This window comes from Notechis scutatus, chromosome 15 (genome assembly GCF_049901735.1).
Source record: "Notechis scutatus isolate UNSWTSFEM ecotype Mainland chromosome 15, rNotScu1.2, whole genome shotgun sequence".
Taxonomy (NCBI): Eukaryota; Metazoa; Chordata; class Lepidosauria; order Squamata; family Elapidae; genus Notechis; species Notechis scutatus.
Window position 1 is genome coordinate 8,152,964 of NC_142023.1, and position 23,040 is coordinate 8,176,003.

General features: G+C 44.8%; 2 protein-coding genes across 4 annotated transcripts in view; both read left to right on the forward strand.

The window, feature by feature from the left end:
- Positions 1–242: 242 nt before the first annotated feature.
- AIF1L (allograft inflammatory factor 1 like) lies at positions 243–10,717 on the forward strand. The gene is made up of 6 exons (XM_026685733.2): positions 243–373; positions 843–904; positions 4,079–4,145; positions 7,083–7,124; positions 7,730–7,892; positions 9,251–10,717. Exons 1-6 carry the CDS (start codon positions 343–345, stop codon positions 9,336–9,338), a joined length of 453 nt encoding a protein of 150 aa, XP_026541518.1. The 5' UTR covers positions 243–342; the 3' UTR covers positions 9,339–10,717.
- A 2,518-nt stretch (positions 10,718–13,235) lies between these two features.
- Positions 13,236–23,040, forward strand: part of NUP214 (nucleoporin 214) — a 42,630-nt gene continuing 32,825 nt past the window's right edge. The window contains exons 1-12 of one of the 3 annotated variants that reach the window (XM_087944090.1): positions 13,236–13,618; positions 14,995–15,190; positions 16,146–16,297; positions 17,201–17,390; positions 18,063–18,133; positions 18,396–18,459; positions 18,899–19,002; positions 19,083–19,189; positions 20,069–20,135; positions 20,710–20,836; positions 21,498–21,659; positions 21,919–22,330. In XM_087944090.1, the coding sequence (XP_087800216.1) occupies positions 13,577–13,618; positions 14,995–15,190; positions 16,146–16,297; positions 17,201–17,390; positions 18,063–18,133; positions 18,396–18,459; positions 18,899–19,002; positions 19,083–19,189; positions 20,069–20,135; positions 20,710–20,836; positions 21,498–21,659; positions 21,919–22,330 (1,694 nt within the window). In that variant the 5' untranslated portion in view covers positions 13,236–13,576. The remainder of the gene's footprint in view (positions 13,619–14,994; positions 15,191–16,145; positions 16,298–17,200; positions 17,391–18,062; positions 18,134–18,395; positions 18,460–18,898; positions 19,003–19,082; positions 19,190–20,068; positions 20,136–20,709; positions 20,837–21,497; positions 21,660–21,918; positions 22,331–23,040) is intronic. The other 2 variants (XM_087944092.1, XM_087944091.1) reach the window with 2 other exon arrangements.

Below are 23,040 nucleotides of genomic sequence, written 5' to 3' on the forward strand. Positions count from 1 at the left end.
TTATTATTATAACCCTTGAAGCACCTCTGCCAATGCCCGGAGCAACGCATTCATCATGGCACAACCGAGGAAGGGGTTAACTTGCCAGCTTGCTTTGCAACTGGTGGAGGGGGAGGGAGGCCGTGGGGGCGCTTGAGCCCTTGCAAAGCCTTCCTCCACTCAGCCCGGGCTTGTGAATGGCTTCATTGAAGAGAAATGGGCTGGCTTAGGTGCACAAAAGTCCTACTCCCTCTCTGCTTGGCGGTGGCAGCAACGGCCGCCGGGAGAAAACCAGCACAGCAAAAGGGCTAGGGGAGAGCTTCCAGCCCCCACCCTCTAAGACCCAGCCACCAGCATCCCACCATGTCTGTGATGGTCAACAATGCCCACCAAGGTACGTGGGGTTTCGTTCGGGGAAGGCTCCCTGCCTGGCTGTGGGTTGTTAGCGTTGGAGAACTCCAGAAAAGTGCAGCGGTTGCTTTCCAGACGCACAAACTTGCTTGTTGTGAATGCAGAGGGGGGGGGGTCTTTTTAATTCCCCTGGGGGCACAGTTTCAAACCCCCCCCTCCTTTTTTGAAGACTAAAATATGAATGGGCTTTGCTATTTGCTTCTGCCTCCTTTTTTTCCTTTAAGGCTGCGACTTTGAGAAGGGAAATCTCAAGAAAATATATTCTCTTTTCTCTGTCTCTCTCCACGGGATGTCATCTTTGGGGTTGAAAGGGACCAAGGGAAGGCTCCCCATGTGAGATAAGGGGGGAAAAATACTTGATCCATTGAGCTGGTAAAGAAACGCTATCCAAGCAAAATATTCCAGCTTTGCTTCTTCTCTCCATGATTTTTTCTTCTCAACTTTTCCTGTAGGGGGGAAAGCCTTCCGTTTGCTGAAAGCTGAACAAGAAGGGAGGTTAGAAGAAATCAACAAAGTAAGTGGAACAGTCGGTTCTCTCCAGCTCTTTCCTCTCTTTCTCTCTTGTCCAGTCGAGCCCACATTCACACAACCTGAATTAAACCCGGTCAGCAACAAACAGTGGCAAATCTAAGAGCACAATTTCTGGCAGCTTTCTCCATCCGGGTTCTGCCTTCCCCTGCCTGGCAAAATTCGCTTTGAGGTTTAACCCAGTGAAAGAGAACCAACTGGTTAGTAACCAGGATAGGAAGAAAACCAGCTTAGTTGACCGGTGTCTGGATTTTGATCACGTGACCATGTCAGGGATGCTGCAATAGTGTGAAAAATTGTCATATAAAATCACTTTTTTCAGGATGTTTTAACTTTGACCAGCATTTAAACAGATTTTTTGCTGAGTTGAGCCTAGCTTTTGGTGGCTAAATGGACAAAGGATCTGGTTTGATTTCTCCCTGCTGATAACTCACAGAAAATTAGGATCAATTTATTTTCCAAAGCACCTTCAGAAGGTAAGAAAAGAAACAATGGGTGGAAACTCATCAAGGAGGGAAGCAACCTGGAATTAAGGAGAAACTTCCTAAGAGGGAGGACAATCAACCAGTGGAACAGCTTGCCACAAGAAGTTGTGGGTGCTCCATCACTGGAGGTTTTTAAGAAGAGACTGGATAGTCACTTATCTGAAATGGTATAAGGTCTCCTGTTTGAGTAGGGGGTTGGACTAGAAGACCTCTAAGGTCCCTTCCAGCTCTACTCTATCCTAGCTCTTTCAAGGACCTTCCTGCCTATTCAACCCGTCCCTTACCTTCCCCATTTTCAGACCTCATCCTTGCCAACTATGGTATTATCTAGTTAATTTGTCATCCACTCACATTCCTCTACCCAAAGTCTGCTCCATGATCCAGGAAACGTCCAAGTGTTTTTGTTCAGCCTTTTTTTCCCCCTCTCATTATTATTTTTTAACTCCGTGCTTTCCTCGATGTCTCCAAAGGATCAACTATCAGGGCATGTGGTGAATTGCCAAGAAGAGAACACGGAGGATGGGGGAACACGCAACCTCAGGAGGGAAATTCCAAAATTATGTTAGGAAGTATGATTTCATATAGAAAGTAGAATGGAAGCTTGGAACCAAATTCCAGCTGAGGTTGTAGATCAGATTTAAGCATCCTTGGGATAAACGCTTGTCCATCATCCGACCAAAATGTAAAAAATGGAAATAAAAATAAATAAAATACTGTCTCTCTGTCTTCTCTCATTTCTCTCCCTCCCTCCCTTTCTCTCTCTTCCTGTCATTTATCTTTGTCTCATCTCTTTCTTTCTGTCTTTCTGTCTCATCTCTCTCTTGTTCTCTCTCTATCATCTATCATCTCTCTCCTTTCTCTCTCTCTCTGTCATTTTTGTCTGTTATCTCTTTGTCTCATCTCTTTCTCTCTCTATCATCTTTCTATCATCTCTTTCTCTCTCTCTCTCTCTCTCTCTCTCTCCTTTCTCTTTTGCCCCAATGGTTGAAGGTTCATTTTGCACTTGTGGTATATAAAGCTGTCTGTTGTCTTGGTGGAAAGCTTTGGATGTGGGTTTGGCCACAGAGGCGTGAAGAAATGTGGAGGCTGGCAATCAGATTTTGTGGCATTCAAGAAACCAGCCAGATCTGCACTTTTTGATCCCTTCCTATGTTTCAGAATGGATCACCCAGAGTAAAAGGCTCTGATTGTCCCTTGGCAGCTTCAGTTTTTCACTAGAGAATGTGCTGGCTCTTAAAAAGAAACGCGTGGCTCTTGTTGATGCAATCTAAACAGATTTCCAAACAGCCCTCTGGCTTGAACTGATGATTTGTGCAAGCCAAGGCTTTCCCTGTGTGGTATCAGCCAGCAAAAAATGGGAAAACCTGCTTGAGAAGTTTCAGGGCATAACTTCCAGGAGTTGCTACCCTTCCTGCTCAAAGGGTGTGTGTTTTGTGTGGTTGTTTTTTTTTTTTAAATCTTAAAAATAAATCCCTTTGGGGTATGGTGGGGAGTTATGAAAATATGTCTCTCTGGATTCTCAAATGGATTATTATTATTTTTTGCCTTTTGCCAAAGATAAGATATAGGAAACTAGCTGGGTTTTAGAATGAGGAGAGGGTGCTTAAAGAAATTGGAGCGTGCCAGCAAAAGCTCTGTGGCTTCTGTCAGGATTATAGGTAGTCCTCAACATACTGGAACCTCTGAAGTTGGGCGGTCAATAAATGAACGCAGAATAATGAAAGGGACCTTGGAGGTCTTCTAGTCTAACCCCCTGCTTGCACAGGAGACTCTATCCCATTCCAGACAAATGGATATCTAGACTCTTCTTTAAAACCTCCAGTGATGGAGCACCCACAATTTCTGGTGGCAAGCTGTTCCACTGATGAATTGTTCTCACTGTTAGGAAATTTCTCCTTAATTCTAGGTTGGGTCTCTCCTTGATTAGTTTCCACCCTTTGCTTCTCGTCCTGCCCTCAGGTGCTTTGGAGCACAAGAGAAGGAGGATTGTGGGGTGCTTGGTGCTCTCTGAGCTTGGCTGTTTTCTTGAAGATGTCATCACTAAGCACTGATGATGTTACTTAGTTTGGTAATGAAATGTCTGCAACAAAACAGCCAAGCTCCCCTGTTTTGGCCAGAGGGTTGGACTAGAAGACCTCCAAGGTCCCTTCCAGCCCGGTGCTTCTATAAGTAGAGGATTATCTGCATTCCATTTGTCTGAATTGACTTTCCTTATTATGCCACGGAGTCTAGTGTGGCTTTGCTGACACAATTGTTCACTATCTCTGCTCAAGGCACTGCAATCTCTACTTCAAGATAACTTTGTGGAAAATGGACCTCAGTCTTAATTTAGGGACTGTTGACCTTTTTCTCTACTTTTAATGATGTGTTTTCTTTCTGGCAGTTTCTTTCCTTTTTTTTTTTTTAACAGAATGGCCCAATTTTTTCAAAAAACAAAACAAAACCCTGCAACACCCAACAAGATATTTTCATTGTTCAGTGTAAAGTGTTTAAATTTGGCTTCCCCAAAGCCTGTGTATGCTGGTAGTTCTCGGTTTATGAGCACAATTGGGCACAAAATTTCTGTAAACACACAGCCTACCAAGGCTACACATAAGGGACGTCTCTGGAAGATTTGATTGTTGCTTAAATCCATTGATTGTCTCCTTTTTAAATCCTTTTTTTCTCTGTTTCAGGAGTTTCTCTGTGACCCAAAGTTTAGCGATGAAGAAGACCTGGAAGAAAAGCTTGCAGTTTTTAAAGGTACTAGTCCACATTGCGTGAACCAAATGTAGAAAAACATTTTCCTTTGGGTTAGGGCTGGAAGCATTGCAATTGTCCAGAGGATGGAGAAGGAAACAATCCAACATGACAATCCGCAGTGTTATTACTTTGGATAGATCCATGCCTCTTAAAGCATGCTGGCCAGGGAATTCTGGGAATTGAATTCTCATATCTGGGAAATACCCTGGACCAAATTTCAGTTACCTGGAGAATGAGAGTCCATCTAAGCCAAGGAGATAGGAAATCTTTCAGTTGTCCCACGCTGCGGATAGAAAACAGTTCTTCATCTCACTTTTAGGGAGATTGGTGAGAATTTATTTTCTTTTTACCAGTCAAAATTACTTCCCAAAATTACTTCCATTCACCCTCCTCTTTTTCTTCCCCTCTTCTTTTTAAGTGAAACAGAGCACAACTCCTATTGTGGTCTCCTGCAGCTTGAAGTTCTCCAGATGTTTGGGGCCACCACTTCCCTGGCTCCAAATCCAGCACATCTGGAAGGGATTTTGCATCCCACCAGTAGCCAGGTTTCGTGGCCAAATCCGGCCTGAGGAACTGGCAAATGGTGGCTAGCTTTTTCAGCTGGGAAGTGAGATTATTTGTTAAGAATGTGTCTTTGGCTACAAGATCAGGGCGTGGCTGAGGACTGGGAATATTATTATTTGCCAGTACAACAGATGTGAATGGAACCTCTGGGTTTTTAAACATGTTTGACCTCCTTTGAGATTGCATTAGACTACACCCTACATTAGATGGTTTCACAAGAACAACTGAATTATCAAGTAACCAACCAGCCTTGGTTTTGCAAAACATACTCAAACCAGGAAAAGCAAACAAGATTGAAGTTGATCAGCAGTGGATCTGCAAGTAATCCTTGACTTTAGCAACTGTCCGAGGTTACCGAGGTGCTGAAAAATGCGACTGACAATCAGCCTTCACACTTACAACTGTTGCAACATTCCCCCACCCTCATGTGTTAAAAAATTCTGCCTCTGAAGGAATGGAGACTCGAAGTTGTGAAATGAAATTCGTGCTTGCTGCAAAGACCTACGAAAATTCAGCCTTGTGCCCCAAGCTGCAATGTGCAAAAAGACGATCTCTTTATTTGCTGCCTGGAGAGGATTAAGTGGCACGGTTGTGTCGGTTGTGAGCACACATGCAAAGCATACACCCTTTTTTTTTTCTCTCTCTCTCTTTCCAAATCTTTGCTCCTGTGCACTTCTGGCCGGAAAATCCAGCATTTTCCTGACCAAAGAATTTCCTCTTTTGGACCTGACCAACAATCAAGCTTTTGTTTCGATGTCTTTTCTCCCACCGGACACAAAGTGCACAGAAACACACATACACACAATGCACCCTGCAAACTTGGAATTTGTATCCTTCCCCACCTCCCTTAATGAGAATGTGTACATGCAGGATCTCCAAGGCTTTTTTCAAACCTTCTGTGGCTCAAAGCAGATGGGAGAAGCCAGGGCGGTTTTCTGTTTTTTTTTTTAAAAAAAGCATTTTGTCTCCTTGTTTTTCCACGAATTCACTGGGAACAAATTCTGGGAAGCGTTGAGTAGCAACGGTACAGAGGAATTTGAACCTTCAACTCATTTGTGCAACTTGTTAAGCCAGGAAGAGCAATGAGGCAAGGATTAACATAACCAAGTGTTCAGCAGGTTGTTGGAAAGCGTTTAAATCATCCCGTTTAAGCCTGTTTTATGGATGGATCTGAGGCAGTTTTAGGATAGGACCACATATCAAAGAAAGGCATGTTACTGTGCAGCGTAAAACTCTGGTAAACAAACAATAAGTGAACAGAATTTTGGGTTTTGTACTTTGCCTTACTCCTTCCTTCCTTCCTTCCTTCCTCCCATGCTCATCTTTCTTTTCTCCTTCCTTTTCCCCATCCCATTTTTTCTTCTTCTTTCTTCTTTGGTTGCCCTCTCTTCCTCCTTCCCTCACTTAATTATTTAATTCTTTCATTTACTTCTGCCTTTACTTTTCCTCTTTCCTCTCCTTCCTCCTTTTCATTTTGTGCTTTCTCCCCTCTCCTTCCTCCTTTCCCCCTTCTCCTCTCTCCACTCTTTCTTTTCTCTCTCTCTCTCTCTCTCTCTGGCTTTCTCTTCTTTCTCTCTCTCCCCGTCCTTCCTGCTTCTTCCATTTCTTTTCTTCTTGTAATAGCAATCACCCAGCCTGATCTCCCAGGAGGAAACAGCTGTATTTAAAGTCTCCTTTTTCTCTGAAAAGAGAACTTGGAAACCAGCAGAAAACAAGCATCAAAGTAAAGCTGCACTGAATAAAATAAAATAGCCAGCAGGAACAGGAAACGAGTCAAGGGGCATTTTCCAGCATCTTGGCACAGGGATAGTCCTTCAGATCTTTCAAAACAGGGAAGTACGTGTTGCAAAACAAAAAGGAGGCTGAAAAATAAAGAGAGAGAAATCCAGAATATTTTCCCTGCTGCTGACTAAATTAAGCTGGATAGCGTTTATTTACAAGTGAACATGAAACGGATCAGATCTTTTCCCTTATCTCCTTTTTTTTGCCTTGTTTTAACTCAAAAGCTTACAAGAAAAAGAAAAAAGAGAGAGGGAATCCTTTCTTGTGGAGGTTTGCCATCTCAAAGTCACAGCCTCAAGGGAAGAAAAGAGGAGGCCTACCCATCCTTTTCTCCAAAACAATTATAATAATGGCTCCAATATGTATACCTGGCATACTAGCTTTGACTTCAGAAGTTATGGCTTCTCCATCACTGGAGGCTTTTAAGAAGACACTGGACAGCCATTTGTCCGGAATGGGGTAGGGTCTCCTGCTTGAGCAGGGGGTTAGACTAGAAGACCTCCAAGGTCCCTTCCGACTCTGCTATTCTACCTTGGCGTGTTCTAAGAGGGCTGAGTTTGGATGGTGCTAACCTTTGCTTCTCTTTTCTAGAAAAATACATGGAGTTCGACTTGAATAATCATGGCGAGATCGGTGAGCTCCTCCTCTGGCCAAGTTGACCCCACTTGAAAAGAACAAACCAGTTTGTTTTGTTTCGTTTTCTGCATGATAGAGGGGAGTCCTCGAATTACGACTCTTAAACGACCGTTCACAGGCGGCGCTTTTTAAACAAGCCCCCTTACAACTGGTCCTCGCCCTTAAAACATCCCTGGGGTGGGGTCACGGGACTCCGTGTTGTGTTTTATGTTATTTTTATTATTTTAATTTAAAATGTACAGTCCGCCCATCTTACCTCAGGGTCATTCTGGGCAGCTTACAAAATGTTCTATGACAGTTTTGCCAGAGGGAGGGGGAAAAAATGGCATTTAAGTTTCAACGTTCCGCAAAGCCGCACACCCTCGCGAACCGTGGCTTCGCTTAATGACCGTGGTGCTCCTTGGACGACCACCTCCAGGGAAGCCCCAACACCGTGACTGGCCCCTTTTAAGACCTCCACGACTTGCGCTCCACTGTGGTTGTAAGTCGAGGAACTGCCTGTACAGCAGGCAAGGGATGTAGGCGCCTCTTCTCTGGGGTTCGGTTAGCGTCGCCCTCCGCAAGGCCTTTAGCGTCCTCTCTCCGTCTGTCGTTCCTCGCAGATCTCATGTCCGTGAAAAGGATGATGGAGAAGCTGGGGACTCCCAAGACCCACCTGGAGCTGAAGAAAATGATCTCCGAAGTCACCAGGGGCATCAGCGAAACCATCTCGTACCAGGATTTTGTGACCCTGATGCTGGGCAAGCGGTCAGCCGTCCTCAAGCTGTGAGTATCCGCAAAAGGAGCAAACAATGGGGTACTTGCAACAGTAACAGATAAAGTGAACAGATGATCCAGAGTTGGAAGGGACCTTTGTAGGTCATCTAGTCCAACCCCCTGCCCAAGTAGAAGACCCTACACCATTTCTGGCAGGTGGGAGTCCAGATGGGGAATATGAGCAACTGGCAGTGGCTCATTTAGTGACTGTTCAAAGCTGCAACGGCACCAGGGGTGGGGAGAAAGTGACCTACAGCCGTGGGATCGAAAGGCAGACTGCTTGGCAGCTGACTCGTATTCATGACGGCCTGGGATTTCCCCTTTTCTAACATTCTGACAAGCAAAGTCAAGTGAGGAAGCCGGGTTTATTTAAACAAAGGTGTTGCTAACTTAACAGCTGCATTGATTCACTTAACAACCAAGTGGCAAACAAGTTAGTAAAATAGGGGCGTGCTTGTGGTCATAAGTCAGGGGCTTCCTTTAAACAGAGGCTGGATTCTCTCTTGGACCCCTTTAGTGCTCCATTTACTAGCCTTTTAAGTTCTTGTTGGTTTATTTAAAAGCAATGGCCACCAAACTTCAGAGAACTCCATCCACAGAGAGAGGAGTTTCTCGCCCATCACTCCAGCTAAGGCCAAAAGCTATTTTGCTAAAGATTTAAAAATCTAAAATGCAAGAGGAACAAGAATGGCAGGAACAAACTATCCATTGTCTTTCAATCCCCGTCTCGGTTTCCATTCCTGTTCCAAGTTTTGAATCCTGGACGGGGAACAATGACTCTGAACTCTGCGTGGGCACAAGGGATTTGGCTCCCATTATGATCAAAGCTTTCCAATTCTCCTCCCTTCTTCTTCCCCTTCTCTTTGCCCTCCGGCTTACGTCCTCCCTCCATGTCCGACCCAGGCCATGCACACCCCAAGATTCGCCAGAGGAAGACCCGTCGGTTGTGATGTTGGAAGAACTTATAACTGGGGTGGGGTTAGAGGCAGCCAACTAGGGAGGTGAGAGGGAGCAGTCTAGCCATTCTCAGCGGAGAAAAGTTGGAGAGGTTGGGTATCTACAGGGCATCCCAGATGAGTAAGCGACAGGTGAACATCGGTTCTTCTCAAAGAGGTAGACCATAGAGTGTTAGGGCTGAAACGGATCTTGGAGGTCTTCCCAGAATTCCCCAGTGAGCATGCTTCTTAAGATGGACGGTCTTCAGAACTCCCCATCATGCTGGCCTGTCGAACATGCTGGCTGGGGGATTCTGGGTGTTGAAGTCCATATAATCTACAAATGACCAAGGTTGCTCTAGAGATGAAAGGAAGGTCATTTCTGATAATATCCCATTCATTCTTCTCTCCTTTTCGGTCCTCTCCTCTTAGGGTCATGATGTTTGAAGGCAAGAGTCAAGAAAGCACCCCCAAACTTTCAGGCCCTCCTCCGGAGAGAGAACTCTCGAGTCTTCCTTAAAGGGAGAGGAGAATACGGAACATTTTCCACCTCTGACCATCACAAGATCTCTGCCCCGTTGCTTTTAAACCAGCCCGTTTTAAAGACGACGTCTGAAGGAATGGCGAAGAAAAGTCCACCAGACATCATCCAGAAGACCATCTAAATCACCCCTCATTTTTAGTCTCAACCGTAACCCGAATAGCAAGCCCCATTGTTCTCAAGAACAGCAGAAAACTCTAAATGCAAAATCCAGATTTCATGGAGCGTTTTTCAAACAGACAAAACGCTCTCCTTTTTTCTCCCAAATCTGAAACGATTCAGATTTTCTTTACGACCACTTCTGTTCCAAACAGAAACTACTTTTTTCTGAAAATGGCTTTGCGTACAGGCCGAAGAAGAGCTGACCGCTCTGATCCAAGGGAGAAAAGAAATTCAGATGGTTTAGTCGAGTCATATCTTTTAAGGAGCATAACAGCCAGAATTTCGCATCAGGCAGCGTGTTATTTTTATTTTACCAAACGTGATGAAGCGAAGCAAAAAGGGAAAACCAGAGACGTTTCATCCTGAATTCAGAACCCGTCCTAAGCCAGATGGAGCAGGCTTGAGTGACATCATGGTTAGTTCTAGAGTTGGAGATCTACACATGAAAAAAATCCCATTTTTGCTACAACCACCACAAAAGTGTCTTCTCAGAGCTGCTTTTCTGATTTCTGAGGGATTATTTTTTTTCTTTCTTCTGTCGTCCTGTAAAATGCAAACGTTTTCGTGATGCTTGGTTTTCTAATCTTGGTTTCTTTGTTCAAGCCAATTTCCTTGATCAGACCAATGTGTCTTCCCCTTCTCGGTACAGGTAATCCTCAACTTACAACCATTTGTTTAGTGACCATTTAAAAGTTACAAGGGCAATGAATAAAGCCAGTCTTCACACTTACGACCGTCGTAGCAATCTCACGGTTGTGTGATCAAAATTCATTAGCAACTGGCATGTATTTATGATGGCTTCACGTGATCGTTGTTCCCAGCTGGCTTCCAACAAGCAAAGTCGATGGGTTAGGGTTAGGGTTAGGAAGCGGGATTCTCTTAATGACCACACAACTCACTTAACAACTGCAGTGATTTACTGAACAACCGTGGCAAAAAAAAAAAGTCGTAAAATCGGACGTGGCTCACTTAGCAACCAACTCGATTAAAATTCTGGTTTCAATTGTGATTGTAAGTTGAGGACTACCTGTATGTGAGTTGTGGAATAAGAAAGATTTGGCTGTGGAATTGGATTTGATCCTCTTGAGGTGTTCTTTTTTAGTGTCTGAGTTCACCAGGATCAGTTCTCCGTTGACTTGAATTCGATCGAGTTTCTTTCGTTTTCTTGGTATCAATACAAAATAATTTGCCATTTACTTCTATTGTTTTTCTTTTTTCTTTTCAACTTCCCAGTCTAACCATTCAGCCTTGAGGTCTCTTGGTCATCTCCCATTCAAATGCTAACCAGCTTCAACCCTGCTTAGCTTTCCAAGGTCCACCAAAGATGGCGAGAGGCGCCCCCTGCTGACGTTCAACCCAAATGAACCAATATAGTTAGACTCACATTAAATAATTCATATTCTGGCTTCTGATGTGTGTGTGTGTGTGTGTGTGTGTGTGTGTGTGTGTGTGTACACACACACACACACACACACACACATATATCATGGACACCAATGAAAAATACCCTGTGTGTAAGAGGATTCGTGCCACATGCTAAACTCGGGATCATGGCTCTATCCACACGACATTTGGTTACGGGCATGGTGACCTCTCCCAGTGCACCATAGACCCATAAGTGTATTTCAGCATAATGTGTTGTGTGAACCCTGGGGAGGTGTGTTATTTCAGCTGTGGAAACCCACCTTTGTTGTTCATAGACCTTCCTGACTGTATTGACAAGGGTTGTACTACCTCACCTTTGCTTTGACACTCCCTGGAGTCATACATTGCACAAAGCCACACAACTATTATTTGGGTTTAGCTTCCTGGTTTGTGTGAACCCAGGAGGCTGCAAATCGAGGCTTAGAACTCAGTGTGCCAGGTCAATCTACCCAATGGTGGTTTATTCAACCAGCGGTGGTTAATCAAGTCTTGACTTTGAAACATGGGCAAAACTAAGCGGCATGGGCTATGAGGAACATTTGTCTTCTGGGATGTCTTCAAAGTCAGCTATTGAGGAGTGTCCAGAAGGTTTTGAGATATGGCTGAAAATACAACAACAGCAATGAACTTCAAGCTACCACCTCTAGTAGCATAATTCTTATGGCATACATGGATCTGGAATTCAAGGGCTTCCGTTGACTTGCTCATACAAGGAGAAATTGCATCCAGTTCTGGTCACCACAATATAAAAAAAAGATGTTGAGATTCCAGAAAGTGTGTGGAAAAGAGCAACAGGAATGGTTAAGGGGCTGCATGCTAAAACATAGAAAGAATGAATACAGGAATTGAGTTTGTATAGTCTAGTGAAGAGAAGAACCAGGGGTGACATGATAGCAGTCTTCCAGTATTTGAGGGGCTCCTACAAAGATGAGGGTGTCAAGCTATTCTCCAAAGCACCAAAAGGCAAATGAGAAATTGTAAATACACGCCTGCTGCCAAATCCCCACATTTTGATCCCATGATCCTAGGAACGCTGTGACATCCATAAAAACAAACACAAAAACACCCACACGCACATTGACTTGTTGATTTTTATACACACAAACATAAAGAGGGAGAGAAGGAGACACAGAGCAATTGATATTTCATTTTTATCTATAAACACTTGACTCTTATTAAGATTATAATTCATGTTACAGACGGGCTCGTGGACACTTTCATTTTTAACATTCTCACTCGTATTTTATTTGGGTTTTTTATTTTTATTTACTATTTTGGTTCGTTGCACTGTCAGCCAGATGTTTTGACTGGATTTAGCATTTGTATCTACTTCCCAAGGACCTGGGATAGGCATTGCAGGATGTAAGACATTCCAAGCAAAGCTGCCTTTTGCAATTGACCAGCAGGAGTTTTGTCAATGCCAGTGGTGTTCAAGGGATGCTGCCGTTGTTTTGGGGTTTGCACACAAGGCTCCTATGACTACTGGCATATCTCTGCTTCCTTTTGCCAGTCGTCCTGTTTCTCTCTGAGGTCTTTCTATTTGATGATCTTCTCCCATTCTTCCTCTTCTATTCTGATACCTCCAGGTACTACCCTTTCCACTATCTAGACTGTCTGATGTGTTGTGTAGCAGGTGGCTGTTTGAATTCTAAGGACCCAGAGCATTTTAACTTATTTTATTTTTATTATGTTTATCTCTATTATTTTCTTTTTCACACACAGCCAGTGTACGTTCATATAGAAACACACCAACTCACTGACATCTATTTTTTTCAAAAAAAAAAAATCCTGCTCCTTGCAAATATATATATATATATATATATTTGGGTGTGTAGCAATAACCAATTGCATACAGATATTGGGGATCTGCAGGTAAGCCTCAGTTCAGCCTATGCGCCCAACTGTGGGGGGGGAGTGCCTCTCCTTGACTGGATTCCCATAGCCCCCCAACCCCCCAAAAAATCACCCCACAATCATATAGTGGCTGCCTTCCCACGACTAATTTTAAAACTAAGTCCAGCAGACACAAGACTGTTGTGCAAATGCAGCCTCTGGATGGAGAAATGCAAGCAGCAACCCTGATTGGGTTAATCCTTTGGGGAAGAGATCCTTCTTCTTGCAAAGAGATCCTTTCTTTTGTAAAATCCTTTTTCAGAAGATGCTGAGATAGATATTTAGATGCTGTCTAAAAGGGACATATAATCCCGGAAGTCGAAGAGTCTGCATGACTCTAATGTTCCCGCCTCTATGTCCTGATGCTTTTGTTTTCATCTCCTTAGCACCAGCCATAGAGTTGACCGACCGGAAAAGGGAGGGAAGATACCGGAAGGACGTCATTTTTTTCCTTCCCTCCCGACGGAACAGAACGTCCGGGACTCCCAGGCGGGCTAGGACCAGCGGCGGAGGCGGCATTGGCCGCATCTCTCATTTCCATCCTTTTTTCTCTCGCAACTCCCCTTCAGCTCCTTTCCTTTTGGGGGGGGGGCAGGTGTCAAACTTAAACCTAGAGCGTCGCCGGAAGCGGAAGCGCCCGCTCGTCCGTCCGGTTTCTCCTTCCCCTCCGTTGAAAAAAGCGGGGGATGTGATAACGGGCGGCGCGTGTCCGGGCTGCCGGCGGTGGCGGCGGCGAGATGGGCGACGATATGGACGTGATCCCCGAGCGGGAGATGAAGGTGAGGCCGGGCTTCGAAGGCCGAAGGGGGCCGGACTAGGGGCGGGGGGCAGAAAGAGACGGAGGAGGGTTTTTAGTGCCCCCCTCCCCCAATTTCCTCCTTCCGGGTTCATGACCCCCTTTTGGGGGCTCCTTTGATGAGTCTGGGGAGGGGAGTCGCCCCCTCCTCCTCTCCCCCTCCCTTGTCCCTTTGCAGCCTTTCTTCCTGCACAACAACCCCGCCAGGTAGGCCAGGCAGGATAAGCATCTCATCTCATGTCATTATTATTATATTGTATTATGTTAGTGTTATATTAGAATTATTATATTATATTATATTTTTATTATACTGCATTTTATTATGTTGTTATAATTATATCATATTTTATTATAATTATACTGTATTATATTAGATATATATGTTATACTGTGTTGTGTATTATGTTATATATATTATATTATACTGTATTAGATTATGTACATTATATTTATTATATGTTATTATATTAAATTACATTAATATTTTACATATTATGTTATCAACTATGCTTTTTGTTACTTTATTTTACTTTATTTAATTTTAATGTATTGTTTAGTAAGTTTGTGTGATGCTCCTCTTGCTGTCCAAAGTGGCTTTAAGGAGCTTTCCAAGTTGGAAAGGTCCACTATGGGGTGTTTGGAGAGACCCTGTCCTTCCTCGTCCCCACCTGATTAAAAATAAAACAAAGGAATTATCCTGATTTGGGTAATTTAAACGTTTTCCAAGCCAAGAAGCTGGATTTACTTCTTCCCCCAGCCCACTGTCAAAAGAAATGTCCTGACTTTGGTTACCTAAAGCAAATAAACCGACTTTTTTAACAGTTAGAACGTAGAACCATAGGGCTGGTAGGGATTCCATTCTCATTCAGCTCAGCAACTGCAGAATAATAGGGTTGGAAGGGACCTTGAAGGTCTTCTAGTCCAACCCCCTGCTCAAGCAGGATACCATTCCGGACAAAGGCCTGTGCAGTCTTTTAGAAGCCTCCAGTGATGGAGCACCCTTAACTTCTGGAGGCAAGGAGTTCCGCTGGTTAATTGTCCTCACTGTCAAGAAATTTCTCCATAGTTCAAGGTTGGATCTCTCCTTGATTAGTTTCCATTGGTTGCTTCTCGTCCTGCCTTCTGGGGCTTTAAAGACCTTCTTTGTGGCAGCCCCTCAAATATTGGAAGGCTGCTATCATCCCCTTTGTCCTTTTCTTCATTAGACTAAAATGAAATTTCTAGTATATATACATTTCATTAGACGGAGTTAAAAGTTTGGATTTGGTTCTTTTTTTTTTTCCCCCTTCAGGGATGTCATGTCCCCTTTAATGTTTCTCTTTTTGGTAAAGCTTCTAATCTGTTTTTTTTTCCTGGCAGGATTTTCAATTCCGGGCCCTGAAGAAAATCCGGATCTTCGAAGCCCCCGAGGATTTGCCCAAAGAACGTGGCAACCTGCTAGTGGTGTCCAACAAATACGGACTGACATTCACCGGTTGTGCAGCTGGACTGCAGATCTTTCAGACGAAGAACCTGCTTATGCAGATTCAGGCTGGAGATTCTCCTAATAAAATAGGTGAGTTTTATATCGGGGTTCGGTCCCTCCTGTTTAGCTAGTTTGCAGGTTTGTTTGATGGAACAGGTGCCACTGTGTGTCAGCTCTCAGTGACCCTAAGAGATAGATGATCTCCACGAAGATCCGTCACCAGCCTGGTCCTTCAGGTCTTCAAAAGTTGCCCCCATCACCATATAACTCAAATCACTCCATCTTGCTGCTGGCAATATTCTGCCTGCAAAATGCCCAGCATCTATGCTGCCGATGACTCCAGAAGTTATGTGTGCTCCAACACTGGAGGTTGTTTGTTTGTTTGTTTTTAAAAAAAGAGATTGGACAACCATTTGTCTGAAATGTCAGAGGGTGTCCAGCTTGGGCAGGGAGTTGGACTAGATGACCTACAAGCTCCCTTCCGTTATTCTATATTCAATGGAATGACTTGCCCTCAGAAGTTGTGGGAGCTTCATCCCTGGAAGCTTTCAAGAAGAGATTGGATTGCCACCTGTCAGATATGGTGTAGGGTCTCCTGTTTTGGGGCAGGGGGGCTTGGACTAGATGACCTACAAGCTCCCTTCCAACCAGTTTTGTAGCCCTTCACCTTATGAGGCGTTAGCAAGATAGAAAGTAGGAAGGGGGATGGACTAAAAGACTTCCCTTTCTGTTACTGTGTCCCTTGAAAGCCTCTCTCTCTTCAAGGGACAGAACTGAGCAGAGAGGCAGCTGGGATTGGCAGTGTTGGTGCGAGAGGGATTTGTGTTCGTGGGGAAACAAAAGCGGCACAAAGCAGGCTAAGAAAAACAGAAATACTGTCCACCATGACAGTCCTCCAATTATCCAAGGGGCTGCCCCAAAGAAAAGGGGGTCAATCTATTCTCCAAAGCACCCGAAGGCAGGACGAGAAACAATAGGCGGAAGCTTATCCAAGAGCAATAGAGTTGTTGTTGTTTCAACTTTTCCTTCCATTTTGTTTCCACAGTAGAGAATATGCAGGGTCTTTTTGTCCCGACCAAGTTTTGGGTGCATCACTTGGCGCTCAGCTGTGATAACCTCACGCTGTCGGTTTGCATGGCCTCAAATGAAGTTGGGTCCTTTGTTGGCTTTTTCGACGTCCGCACCTTTGTGAATCAGGTGCGCTGGTTCCTCTGTATAAGTTTGAGCAACAAAATTTGATGTCTGCTTTGATCTTTTGTGCCTGACATTAATCTAGTCAACTTCTGGTCTTCTCATCCTTCTCATCTTTCCTACTACCTCCTAAAATTGGCAGAGCTTTTGTTAATTTCCTCTCTCAAGGCTAAAAGGGAAAGTCTGTCTATCCATTTATCCACGTCTGTCTGTCTATCCATCTCTCTTTTTCTCTCTCTCTTTCTCTCTTTTTCTCTCTCTCCGTCTCTCTCCCCCTCTTTCTCTCTTCCCTCTTTTTCTCTCTCTCTTTTCTCTCTCTGTCTCTCCCCCTTTCTTTTCCTCTTTTCCTCTTTCTCTCTTTTTCTCTCTCTCCGTCTCTCTCCCCTCTTTCTCTTTCCCTCTTTTTCTCTCTCTCTTTTCTCTCTCTGTCTCTCCCCTTTCTTTTCCTCTTTTCCTCTTTTTCTCTTTTCTCTCTCTCCGTCTCTCTCCCCTCTTTCTCTTTCCCTCTTTTTCTCTCTCTCTTTTTCTCTCTCTGTCTCTCCCCCTTTCTTTTCCTCTTTTTTTTCTTTCTCTCTTTTTTCTCTCTTTTTCTCTCTCTCTCCCCCCTTTGTCTCTCTCTCTCTCTTTCTCTCCCCCACTCTTTCTCTCTCTCTCTTTCTTTCTCTCCCCCTCTTTTCTCTCTCTCTCTCTCTCTCTCTCTCTCTCCCCCCATACATTTATCTACCCATCCATCTCTCTTTACCCATCCACCCATGCATGGGTCATCTTTCAGTCTATCTATCCATCCACGCCTCTCTCCATCCCTCCATGTCTCTCTACCTGCCTATCCATTCATCAGTGTCTAGCGTCTGTCTGTGTCTCTCTGTCCATCCATCCTTGTTAAATGCTCGCTTGATCTCTTCCCAACAGGCTAAACAGCAGAAACGGCCGTTTGCTTATCAGAAGATGGCGGGCGCTCTGGTCAACGACCTGAAGTGGAATCCAGTCAACGCCACGATGTTAGCTGTCTGTCTGTCAGATGGGAGTGTGTCCGTCTTGCAGGTGACGGACACTGTAAAGGTGTATGCCACACTTCCTGCTTCGGTGGCCGTCACATCTGGTGGGTTGCATGGTTCCATCCCCTCACCCAAACCTGGTCTTCTTCTTTTTAGCTATTTGTTTCTTACTTATGTATACCTCACCCTTTATTATTATTATTTTTTTTAATAAATTACTCAAGGCAGTGAACATGCCTAATCCGCCTCCTTCCTCCCATTTCTCTACAACAACAACTCAGTCACTTAGAATCGGTGGGGTGGGCTGAGAGAGAGAGAGGGACCGGTCCAAAGTCACCCAGCTGACTTCCATGCCTGAGGTAGAACTAGAACTCACCATGTCCTGGTGATTGGCCCAAAGTCACCCAGCCGGCTTTCATGTTTGAGTCGGGACTAGAACTCACTTTCCTCTATTTTCTAGCCTGGTGCCTTAACCACTAGACTAAACTGGTGGAGAACAAACTCATAATCCTGGTTTACAAGGCCAGTATGCTGATTACTAAGCCATGTTGGACTATAGCTTCTATCTTCTCAGCATGACACGTTGTTGGCTTCATTATCTGGTTTGATAAACCATGCCTGAAGTGTCCTTGATTGGCACCAAGGCTGGGGTGCAAAAATTGGCCTGATTTGTCTCAACGATGGGTTGTTCTCTTGGGGTTTGTGAGCCAGGTTGGTGTAATTAATGTACCATTTTAAAGGCTATTTTTTTTTAAAGAAAGTTGTTTCCCCCCCAGTGTGTTGGAGTCCTAAAGGAAAACAGCTGGCAGTGGGCAAACAGAACGGCACCGTGGTCCAATATCTTCCAGTAAGTCTTAATTTTGGCTTATTTCCGATCTGCAATAATTTCCCATCCGTTCCCAATTCGTGGTTAAGGACCGGATGGAGTTTTGGGGCGTAGTTATCTTAGTTTAATGGGTTCTTCAAATCACCCGGGTGGCTCAACATCCAGAATATTGATTAATTTGCAGAATAATTAGCTTAGCTGTGGGTGACTTAGAACTTCACTGAAGTGCTGCACCAACAGACAGAAACATGTGGGGTTTGTGTTTTTTTCCCCAATTTTTCAGAACCTGCAGGAAAAGAAAACAATTCCTTGCCCTCCATTCTACGTGGCGGATAATCCCGTTAAAGGTACAAAATTTAGTGATATTTCAGTAGGAACACGTGGTAGGCCTTCGTTCTGGTATTAACACAAGTTTCTAATAACTAAACTAGGCAAACCTGTGCTTGGTTTTGCAGAAAAATAAGAATTTTTTAAGTGACATTTAAAAACGCAAAGTAAAAAAAACAATACAGATAGTCTGTAACTTACGACCACAATTGAACCAAAAAAAAACCTTTTTTGTTAAGTCCAAACAATTTCACTAACTTAGAAGCCTCCATCCTTCTGGTCATGTGTGTTGTTGTTTTTAATCTCTTCCTCCTTATCGTTGAGCATCTTCCCCAAAAAGGGACAATGTGGAATTTGATGGGTCAGTAAATACATCCACCTTGTTACGAGGCGCCTCAACGATAAGGAGGCAAATGACTCTTCTAAAATAATCCCCTTTTTTTAATTGTTCTTCTCCAGTCCTGGATGTGTTGTGGATTGGCACTTACGTCTTCTGCATCATTTACGCCGCTGCGGACGGCAGTTTAGAAACTGCCCCTGAAGTGGTTATGGCTCTGTTGCCGGTATGTACCCACCATCTTGCTTTTAAAAAAAAAATAAAGTAAAAGAAAAGATGAGAAACTACGCTGTTCTCTCCATTCAGAAAAAGGAAGACAAGAGGCCTGAGCTGTTTGTCAACTTTATGGAGCCTTGTTATGGTAGCTGCACCGAGAGACTGCACCATTACTTCCTTAACTTCGTTGAAGACTGGTAAGTACCAAATAAATAGAATATTTATAGCTCAAGGTTGAACTGTGGAGTCTGGCATTCTCTGCCCCTTTCTTGCAGGAGTTTCCTTATCCAACTAGGTAACGTCATCAGGGCTACAAGGAAGTGAGACTTGTTTTCTGTTAGTTCTGCACATAATTGTTTCCCTGAAGACATTTCATGACCCAACTTGGTAACATCATCAATGCTAGTGAGTGTAGATTGCTCCCTGTTTATATACAGAAGCTCTGAGCTGGGTTGTCTTCTTGCAGACGTTTCATGACCCAACTAGGGTAAATCATCAGTGCTTAGAAGCCTTCTACCACTGTTGACGTCACCTAGTTGGGTCATGAAACGTCTGCAAGAAGACAACCAAGCTCAGAGAGAACCCTACCGGTCGATAGTCAAATAGAATTTGCAGGAAAATACAACTTCAATTTCTGCTAGATGCCCCCAGGTGTAATGGCATCACCTGCTGATCCAACCTGAGATCTTCTCAGGGATAAGGTAATGAATTGGAGAAGCAAAGCCACAGTTACGCAAGATTTTGCCGTGGGTTAAATCAAAATGCTTTCTCAGTTTAGTATTTCAACAATGCTTTCTGCAAATCACAAATAATAACAAGAAACCCCCATAAATCCTCAGCCACAATTCCTTGCAAGCCGAGTTAACGTGGTTAGATCAATCCCAGTTCCTTCTCGTATCCTTCAACATGTCAGGTGTTTGTTTCCTGTTTGTGGGCTGATCAGATCCCTCAAGGCTATGCGTAGGTGGTTCTTTTCACAGGAAACCTGAGGGGGAACTTGGTTTGTTCTTTAAACAAAGATTTCCCTTGAATTTTCCCATTGATGTGTTTCTTTCCCCCCTTCCCCCCCTTCCTAGGGATCTGGTCTTATTAGCTTCTGCCGCTTCCACCGAAGTCAGCATCCTGTCAAGGCAAGGAGATCAGGTAATTATTCTCTTCCCAAGCTCAGGCAGAGTAGATCTCTTTTGTAAGAAGAGGAGGGGAAAAAGTATCACGTTTTGGATTCCTATGAGAGAAAAATGCCAGGGGGGGGGGCGGACTCCAGCCATATCTGTCCAGCCTGCTTGGACTTCCAATTTGATTCTGCTCTTACGATACAGGTAGCCTTTGACGTACAACGTTTCGTTTAGCGACCGTTCAGAGTTTTGCAAATGGTGTGGCCATTTCCCACACGGCCGTGGCAATATCCCCACGGCCGCGGAATCGAAATCTAGGTGTCGGGCAAGGCGTTCGTGTTCATGACGCTTGCCGTATCTCGGGGTCGATCTCCTTTTTTCGTGACCGTCCGACCTGCAAAGACCCCAGGATGCGTGGATCAGGCGGTCGTGGGGATACCGCAACAGTCCTGTGTGTGAAAAATGACACTTTTTGTTTTTTATGGCAAACTTTGGTCATTAAAGGAGCTGCTGTGAGTTGGGGGCTACCTGTGACCCCCCACGTTAAGGCCTTGGGGGTTTTTGCAAACGTGTCTTGAGAGACGGATTAAATTCTCTTGCAGCCGAACTGGGAATTGTGGGTGTTGGAAGATTCCAGTCGCGCAGAGCTTCCCGTGACAGACAAGAGCGACGATTCCTTGCCTGTTGGGGTGGCCATTGATTATAGCAACAACGCACCCATCACTATTAGTAAGTAGGAGGATTATTTGTTTGATCTGGGAAAGGGGGAAAGGTTCATAGTGAGACTGTCTAATCTACCGACGCTGTTCGTTTTATTTTATTAAATTTGTATGCCGTCCACCTGTTTACGAAGCGGCTCTGGGCAGCTTACGAGAGTATAAATAACGCAACAAAACAATTGCAAGAGGCCTTAGATTTATATACTGCTTTCACAGGGCTTTACCGCCCTCTCTGAGCAGTGTACACAGTCAGCCTCTTGCCCCCAACAATCTGGGTCCTCAGTTTACCAACCTCAGAAGGACGGAAGGCTGAGTCAACGTTGAGCCATTCAGAATCGAACTGCTGGCAATGGGCAGAGTTAGCCTGCAATATGGCTTTCTAACCATGGAAGGAAGGGAGGAAGGGAAGGAAGGAAGGAAAGGAAAGAAGGAAAGGAAAGGAAAGGAAAGGAAAGGAAAGGAAAGGAAAGGAAAGGAAGGAAGGAAAGGAAGGAAGGAAGGAAGGAAGGAAGGAAGGAAGGAAGGAAGGAAGGAAGGAAGGAAGGAAGGAAGGGTGGATCCTCCTTTTACCAGCTGCCAGTCCTTGCCTGCTCTACTTACACTTCCTGGATTTTAAGAGAGTGTTTCTGCTTGGTGTGTGAACCTTTTGCGTTTTGGTGTGGTTCTCCCAGGTGAAGATAAAACCTTGGCTCCTGCTCCGGTCTTGATGTTACTATCCACAGATGGCGTCTTGTGCCCCTTCTACATGGTCAATCAAAACCCCGGCGTTCGGTCTCTTCTGGTGGCCCCTGAATCTCTCTCTGTCGAAGGGGAGAGAGGGGCGAAAGCCACAGGTAGGCCTTTGACGCTTCCCCTGGGAGGTTTCTCGGTGTTGGCGAGTTGTGTTTGTCTTATCTAAGACGGGGTCCCCAAACTTGGCAACTTTTTAAGACTTGAGGGCTTCAACTCCCAGAATTCTGTTTGGAGACCTCTGATCTAAGAAGTAACGGGAGTCTCGCGGCTTTCCAAGAGAGCCTCCATTAATAATTTTCGTTAACAACTGCGGCCAAAATAGTTGTAAGATCTCGTTAATGGTCAATCTCTCCCTTCCAGGCACCCCAGCTCCTTCAGCTGCCGCCAAGAGTGATGCTCCTCCATCCCCTCCAGCCCCAGGTCCATCCGTAGTCCCAAGCAGTGGGGCCACTCCCTTCGCTTTTGCAAGCCCCCCTCTCAAAGCCCCTGTCCCGGCTCCGAATTCTTCTCTGCCTTATGCGTTCCCGTCGGAGGCCTCAACAGCAGCTCCTGGGCCAAGCACAAGCAAGGCCGCCGAGTTCTCTTCTCCCGCTACCCCGAAGGCACCCCCAGCTTCCGTCTCCTCGTCCGGCCTCATCCCGGTTTCCGCTCCATCTTTCTCCTTCGGGACGGCGAGCTTCAAGAGCCGCGTCGACGGGCCTGTTCCTTCCATCGCCACAAAGCCCAGCTTTGCTCCAGCGGCGTCCTCCGTCAAGGTCAACCTCAACGAAAAGTAAGCGGTCTTTTTTAAGTCTAGACCAGAGGTCTCCAACCTTGGCAACTTTTAAGACTTGTGGACTTCAACTCCCAGAATTCCTCCTCCGGTCATGTTAGCTCAGGAATTCTGGGAGTTGAAGTCCACCAGAAGTCTTAAAGTTGCCACGGTTGGAGACCTCTGGTCTAGACGAATTACATTCCCTTCTCGCCCAACGGGGTGGGCCTGGTTCTTCCTCAACCTTAAGAGAACTGGGATTTGAGGATTCCTCATAGGATCTTAGCTTTTCCTATATTTATTTATTTGTATCCCACCTTTTATTGTTTTTCCAAGCATTTTTTTACCCTTCCAAACAAAATCCTGGCCTTTTAGCCAACTCCAGAGTTTCTTCATTCAGGACACAAAATGGTTGCTTAACGCTGGAGCTTAAGCTTCTGAATCCATCCTGAATAAATGTTTTGATGAGTTCAGGGGCCTGGCTGACATCACAGGGGGTGTCATGGATTCATTGGTGCCTCATTGAGACATGAAAAATCGGGGCCATGTATTAAGTTCCAGCCAAGCTCATTTAAGGCCCAGAATTGCCTTACAGGGGAGATGAGAAGCATAAAATGTTAATAATAAAATTAACGTGTTACTCAGGCCTGTATAGAAGAATCTAGTCCACTAACAGCACTAAATTGGCACTTCGAGATGGGTTGGATTTGGATCAGTTGTGGGAACGTAAC